Consider the following 8,010-nt stretch of genomic DNA (forward strand, 5'->3'; position numbering starts at 1 on the left):
CGTGTGCCCCGGGCGGGCCCCCGGCAGTCCCCCCCGCCAGTCACAGCCACGGCGGCGCGGGGCCGGCGTGAGTTTTAAGCCACCGAGTCCGGGACGCGAACCGCGGTCAACTATGTGGGAGTCCAGTGACATAGCCATTACACTAACTGCTGGTTCCCAGAAGCTGATCCTTTTAGGAAGGAATATGATAATTCATGAAGATATAGAAAAGATGAAGGGATGTTTTCTCCATGTCATAAGAAGCCAACCACAGGGACTAACAGTTGGTGTAATGGCTATGTTGCTGGACTCCCATGTAGTAGAAGGCAGTTAAGAGTCCTGGACTCAGTTACTTAAACTCACGCTGGGCGAGTGTGTCTGTATGCCCAAGATCCCAAGAGGAGAAGGGATTACAGAGTGGCCATCTCTCGGGGAGTGATTTCTCGCTGTCTATCTCTTTCCGGCGAGCACATGCAACCTATAGCAAAAAAAAAATCAAAAAAATTATAAGAAAAAAAGAAGCAGGACGAGCAGTGGTGTAATGGCTATGTCGCTGGACTCCCGTGTAGTTGACTGCAGTTTGAGTCCCAGACCCAGTGGCTTAAACTCATGCCAGGTGTGTGTGCATGCATGCCCAAGATCCCAAGAGGAGAATGGAGGAGAAGGGATTGTGGCATGGCCAAACTCCCTGGGGGGTGATTTCTCGCTTTCTATCTCTTTGTTTCTCTTTATCTTTCTAGCGAGCTCACATACCCTATAGCAAAAAAAAAAAAAAAAAAAGCTATCCACAGCTCAAAGTAGTCTTTGATAAGTTTTTGGTTTTGCCTTTTCTTTTTTTTTTTTTTTACAAAGAAAGACAAAACTTTACTTCTCAACATTTCTAAAGATTTAACTTACAAAGTACCAAATAAATACTAGTATTTCTCTGTATACATTTAAAACTAAAAATAATTTTTTTAATGTTTGACAAAAAAATTAATAATTATTTTTATTATTATTATTTTAATTTGACCAGAGAGAGAGAGAAAGGGAAAATGAGAATAAATGACTTCTCTTGCCTTAATACTCAGTCAGAAAGATACTTGCACATCCATGTTTATCGCAGCATTATTAAAAACTGGTAAGATATAGAATCAGCTTAAGTGTCCCACAACTGATGACTAGATTTTAAAAATGTGGCATATATACACTATGGAACACTACTTAGCCATAAAGAATGGCAAGACTCAGTCATTTGATTCAAAGTCCAGAAGTATAGGGGCTGGCAGGTGGTGGTGTGTCAATGATGGTCTCAAGTGGGGCTGACCATGGTTCAAGTCCTGGGCCTGCAGGTTGCTTTCTCACTCTCTCTTTTTTTTTTTTTTCTCTCTCTCTCTGGCCGAATTCAATAATAATAATAATAAATGAAATAAATAGTTCTCAAAATTTAAAAAAAGTGGATGAGTATAGAAGATTTAATGCTATGTGAAATAAACCAGATTTGTGAAAAGCAAACATTGCTTATGCCACTCAATATATACCAAATATTTGAATTCTATGGCAAAGATTGAAAAAATAAAAAGGAGGGCATATATAGATACCAGAGACTATAGGGGAAGAGGGGGATAGATGGGTGGGTTGAGTGAGAGAGGCTCAGAGAAAAAGCATTTACAGACACAAAAATATAAGTTTCTTTGCTGAAAATGATGTATATGGAAATATCCTAGATTTGATTATCATATACCACATGCATGCTTTGAAAAATGATATCATAGGGACCAGCAGTGGCATAATGGTTATGTTGCTGGACTCTCACATGGCCAACCACAGTTTGAGTCCTGGACCCAGAGGCTTGAAACTTGCACCAGGTGCATGTGCATGCATGCCCAAGATCCTGAGAGGAGAATGGAGGAGAAGGGATTGCAGTAGGGCCATTCCCTCTGTGGGAGAGGGTGATTTCTCACTTTCTGTCTCTCTGGCAAGCGCACACACCCTATAGCAAAATCTCTCTCAAAAGAAAAAAAAATATTGTACACCATAAAGATGTATGACAATTAAAAAACTATAAATTTTTTAAAAATAAAATGTAAGAAGGACCTAAGGCTTCTTAAACTAACATACAACTATCAAGAATCTAATGTTTCTCCTGTAAGACACTGGCAAAGGGGACTCATGGGGAAGAGGGAGAACTTGGAGAGGTTTCAAAGAGGCCGCTGGAGGAGGTTCTTTTCAAAGACTGACAAGACTCAATTAAAAATGTAAAGAAATTATTTTTGACATTCTCTGGCTATTACAGGAGTTCATCATCGATCTAAAATAAGGTTTCTTCCTGGTATAGGTCTGTACCTATGAACTTCTCAGACATTAGGGACATAGTCAAGGGGTTATGCTTGTGTTCTCTTTTGCCTTCTCATTTCTTTAGTGTGTAGAGAAGTTTAGAGCTAGAGGAAACTTTAGTCATCTTCTTGTCTCGGTCCTGAGACCCGGAAGGAATATATTTGCTATATATTCAAAGGACAAGGACAAGGACCCAGGTTTCCTCCTTCCTCCTTCTAGCTTCTCTGTTCTTTAGAAATAAGCTTGTGTTTAATCCAAGTATAAGTCAGAAAATTTGGGTTGTAATCTCTATTCACCTCACTCAGGGCTATGATAATAGAAGGTATGGCCACCTCTGCTCTTTGCCTCAATTTCTCTAAGCATGTAATAGAAAGCTGTATCCTAAGTTATGACAGAAATGCTCATGACATTTAAAAAAATAGTTTATAAATTGTTTCTTGTTTGCCATTAACAGCCCTTTAAATTATTTTACAATATTATTATCCCATGTTTGTTGTAAAAGCTTTCAGAAAAAGTGACTCCCTTCTCTATAAAAACATCAAGGCAATGTTGCAGGCTTATACTAACCAGAAAGAATATCACATACCTTGTCTTCCTTTGAATTCTCCATCTCTGCTCCCTCCTTGAACTTTGCCAGTGCACTCTTGAGGTCTTGAGATGTGTAGGTGTTTGTATTGATGTCCAGCCTGTCCAAAGAGATGCTGAGTTTCAGGAAGGAGGCATATTTCCTAAGAAAAAAGGTCTCTGTATGGTTGACACCCCAACATAAGCTAGGCCAGGCCAGCTCTAGCTGAGTATACTGTCATATCTTTGCTTTTGGTCAGCCAGGAATCCAAGAAAGTAACCTTATCTGAAGCTAAAGGAAGAAAGATACAGTTGTAGAGGGGTCATTTCACTGAATAGAAGGAAATGCATGGAGGAGACAGAAGCCTACCATGAAGAGTCCTGAGCTAGCTGCTCAGATAGAAACAAGTTTGGAATGTCTGTGCTTAAGTGGCTCACTCAGCGTATAAGAGGACAAAACCTCTGGGAACCAGCAGTTAGCGTAATGGCTATGTCGCTGGACTCCCATGAAGTCGACTGCAGTTCGTGTCCCTGACCCGGTGGCTTAAAACTCACGCCGGGTGCGTGTGCGTGCATGCCCAAGATCCCAAGAGGAGAATGGAGGAGAAGGGATTGCGGCGTGACCATCCCCCCTGGGGGGTGATTTCTTGCTTTCTGTCTTTCTGTCTGTCTCTGTCTGTCTGGCGAGCACACGCACCCTATAGCAAAAGCCTCTCAAAAAAAAAAAAAAAAACTCATGGAAGGCAGTGTTAATCGACACAGGGAGCAACATGTACTTTTATATATGTTTTTCTGGAAAAAGGGGCAACAGAAACCCATGCCTCCCACATGCATCTGACCTGATTTGAGTCACAACTTAAAACCAAGCTCTGAGCACAGAGAAGGGTCAGGAAGTATGTGTTAACCTAACAAAGCAATGGGTTAGAGACACCAAGGAGCAGAATCAAGACTCACCGCCCTCTACACCCAGCCCTCAGGGGAGGGAGGAAAGTAACTAACATGATGTAATTTTAGGGCTTCCCCCTTACCCCCACCAAAAAAAAAAAACTAGAGCAGTATCTTCACAAAGACCCTGGAGTTGATGTGAGTCATAGCCATTTTTTCTTGCGTGGAAAGAAGGCATCCATCTTGGGGCAAGGTTTTACTACTAGCACTCATTTCAGTTCAGTGAAAAGAGATTAAAAAAAAAAAAAGGGTGATATAAACAGAGGGAATTGTGGAATGTGTACTGTGCTTGAAAAGACTGTCCAGTTATGGATGAGTTAAAGATAACCCATGAGATTTCAGAGGTGGAGGAGGCAGGGACATTGGCCTTTTCTACTCTAGATCTGCTTATTAAGGCTTCGATTAGTCCTAGAGACTTTTTTTTTTTTTTTTTTAAGAATTATTAGGTCATCGGGAAAGTCATGATGGGTTTTTCTATGCAAAAATGAGTCATGGCTTTCATGACAACCTAATATTTATTTAATTATTTTTTTATTATTATTCTGTCTTAATTTGCTATAGGGCATATGAATCTACCAGAGACAGACAGAGAGAGAAGGAAAGCTACCAGGCCCAGGACTAGAAACACGGTTGGTCATGTGGAAGTCCAGCACCTCAACCACCACGCTACCTGCTAAACTCCCCTAGAGAGTTTTAGAACCCTGAGAAAAACATTTGCCTTTTCTAAGCCTCAGTCCTCCTAAACTAATTAATAATAGCTAATCACTGCCATTTATGGAACACCTAATCATTAGTCAGATAGTATGTTAATCTCTAAAAGAAATATTTCATTCAAATCATTACACGATCCTACAAAGTAGGGCAAAAAAATACTGAATCTCTCTCCCCACATAGTACCATCCACTGCCAAATGCATGATACTGCTGACACTGCCCTGCCACCACCCTAAGAGGAACCTAAGTATTGAGGAGCCATAGCAGGAACTGATTATCTCCTTCCTCCTCCAAGTCTCCTTTAGGACTAATCTCACCATGCCTTGTATCTCTGTTTATTGCCTTAATTCCACTTTCCCAGGCATCCATCATCAGCTGTTCTCAGCCCCAACCACATACACAGACTCACACACAAGTGCACACGTGCACACACATACAACCATCATCATCTGGTATTTTCATCTCATACTTCATTAAGAAAAATACATGTTATGAAGAACTTACTCATCTTTCTATATATCAACCTGTACTGAAACCTGTTTTCTACTTTCCCTTTTAAGGAAAATGAGAAACAATGTCCCTGTTCCTATGACTCTTCATGTTTCAGATACCTCTTGGCTTTACAAAAGCTTAAACTCCCATCATTTTCCTGCTCTTTCCTGTATATTATCAGTTTCTCCTTTCATTAGATTATTCTCATCAGCACAGCAACACTCTTTTGACCTTGTAGTGTTTTTCTAGTACCATTTCCTTGCTCCTAGCTAAAGTAAAATTTGATGAGCACATTGTCTTTACTCACTATCTCCACCTTCTTGACTCCTATTTACATTGCCATTTTCTCTATTCTGAATTCTGTACCAACTCCACTAAAACTGTTTATCAGAATCACAGATAACTCATGATCAAATCCAATGGTCCTTTCACCAATTTGATGTTCCTTGACTACATACAAGCAAGATTTATACAGTTCACTGCTTCCCTTCTTGAGACGCTCTCCTTACCTGGTTTCTGGTTAAGACACTCTTGGTTCTCGCCCTTTTTCACTCCTCTGCCAACTATTTTACTGGTTCCTCATCTCCCACCTGAACAGAGCCCCTGCCCTTAGGCCTCTATTCTCAAAACAGAGAGCTAAAGTGCTAGGAGGACACTGTGAAGAGGAATTAGAAGGGAAGGGGATGAGGTCTATCCCAGGAGGGGAAAGGGGAAAGTCACCCAAGGGGAGCCAGAGACTAAGATCAAAGCACTAAAGGCCCATATCACCTTGCCAATGCCCTTTTTTTTGGGGGGGGGGGGGGTTTTTTTTTTTTTTTTGCTACACAGAGCATGCGCTCACCAGAAAGAGAGAGACAGAGAAAGAAAGACAGAAAGCAAGAAATCACCCCCCAGGGAGAATGGCCATGCTGCAATCCCTTCTCCTCCATTCTCCTCCCGGGATCTTGGGCACGCACGCACACGCGCCTGGCGTGAGTTTAAGCCGCCGGGTACAGGACTCTAATCACTGTCGACTACATGGGAGTCTAGCGACATAGGCATTACACTAACTGCTGGTACGAAAAATTAACTGCTGGTTACCCCAATGCGTTTTTTTGGCTTCTGTTCAGATAGTTTTGCCACTGGCGTTTATAGCTGAAAAGGAAGAGAAAATGTCCACCATATACCAGAGGCCATCTGTCAAAGTTCTCAGAAAGACTCCAAAGGGGAAAAGTAAAGAGGCGAGAATAGAGACAAATATTTCTTCCTTATGGTGTATCCTTAGACCACATAAATGGCTCTGCTCTCTATCCTAAAAAGATAAGAACAATAAACTAAGTAGTAAGTGCTCCTATTGACAGTCCATGATCAGGTAGTAGAGCAGTGACTTCTCATGGTAAAAAACAAACAAAACAAACAAATTAATAAAGTTATTAATAAATTAAGAAAAAAAATCTACTTTTTATTTAGAAAATAAGATTTGGATTAGATGTGTAAAAAGAGGCTTTGAAAAACTCTTTGAAGCACTGAAATATTTATGTATGTGTGTGCTGGAGATGGAGAAGGTTGGCAGGGTCACATCAGGAGTATTTGATTATTTCTTAGATGGCTACGAGAAAGGAGCACTGCAGGTTTAGGCAAATCTGGAGAGAGGAGAAGATGAAAGATATTCCCCAGGGGCCAACAGGTGGCACAGTGGTTGAGGCTCTGGACTCCCACACAGCTGACCATGATTTGAGTCCCCAACCTGGCAGCCTGCTCTTACGTTTTCTTTCTGTTTCTCTCTGGTGAGTGTATTTGCTCTAAAACAAATTAAAAATAATAATGATAACGATAAATAAAACTCAATAAATAATCTAAAAAAGAAGAAAAGCTTCCCAATTTGGGGTGGTTATAAGGGGGACAAATATCTCTATCTCATTATAAAGTAATTTCAAGAAATGAAACTGCTCAAATCTAAACAGGCTGTTTTGTGAGGTGTTGAGTGATACCTGATTGAAAGTGAACATAGATGGGTTTAATCAACTTTTTTTTTTTTTTTACAATTAAAGTATGAATTTATTTTGGTAGAAAAACTTTTGAAATTCATACATAGTTTTCCCATTACACATATTTTCATGAGCTTTATTTTTCTGAAACATTTTAATTAATTAATTTGCATTCACTCCCTAAGCATCATCACAGCATACAAAACATGACTTCCCATCCAGAATATACTGCATAGTGGCTTAATCGTGCATGTTAATCATCAATAATTTTCCATTTCTAGTTTCATATATACATACACACACACACACACACACACACATATATATATATATTACCTCCTATTTCTGATCCTCTACACTTTCCCACCCTCCTCTCACACTATCTCTGGGTCTACAGTTGTTTTCCATTCCTTTTCCCCCCACATTTTAATGATCACACAATTTCTTAAATAATCTAACTACTTTCAATAGCAAGTTCAGCTGGTAATTTCAAGAAAAGCAGTTTTAACTTTAATAAATCAAAGAAATGCTAAGGAACTTTGCTTAAAACTTAAAGTCAGGAAACAGGTTGGGATTTTGTTCAAATAGTAGGTACATAAACCTATCAGCAGCTCAAGACAGGACAAAAATCCTTAAAACTGAACAACAAAGCCTAGAAGAAAATCAGCAATGTTTTAGTCAAAAGTCATAAAATGCTACATTTCACCAGTTCAGTCTCATGTCCTTAATCTATCTTCTGTTGTGGTCTGATCTTCCTGATTAAATTCTGGGATATATTGGGACCAGCAGTTAGCGTAATGGCTATGTCACTGGACTCCCACATAGTCAACCGCAGTTCGAGTCCCGGACCCAGCGGCTTAAACTCACGCCAGGCGTGTGTGCTTGTGTGCCCAAGATCCCGAGAGGAGAATGGAAGAGAAGGGATTGTGGTGTGGCCATCCCCCCGGGGGGTGATTTCTCGCTTTCTGTCTCTCGGTCTCTATCTGTCTTTCTGGTGAGCGCACGTGCCCTATAGCAAAAAAAAAAAAAAAAAA

The 8,010-nt window shown here is 40.3% G+C and overlaps 1 protein-coding gene across 2 annotated transcripts in view; it reads right to left on the bottom strand.

The window, feature by feature from the left end:
- Positions 1–8,010, bottom strand: part of LOC102484648 (nucleotide exchange factor SIL1) — a gene marked incomplete at its 3' end in the record, with an annotated part of 195,496 nt that overhangs the window by 11,369 nt on the left and 176,117 nt on the right. For both annotated transcript variants that reach the window (XM_014590816.2, XM_014590815.2), the window contains 1 exon segment: positions 2,882–2,981. In XM_014590816.2, coding sequence (XP_014446302.1) covers positions 2,882–2,981 — 100 coding nt within the window.

This window comes from Tupaia chinensis, unplaced genomic scaffold (assembly GCF_000334495.1).
Source record: "Tupaia chinensis unplaced genomic scaffold, TupChi_1.0 Scaffold000484_1, whole genome shotgun sequence".
In the NCBI taxonomy this organism is placed as follows: Eukaryota; Metazoa; Chordata; class Mammalia; order Scandentia; family Tupaiidae; genus Tupaia; species Tupaia belangeri.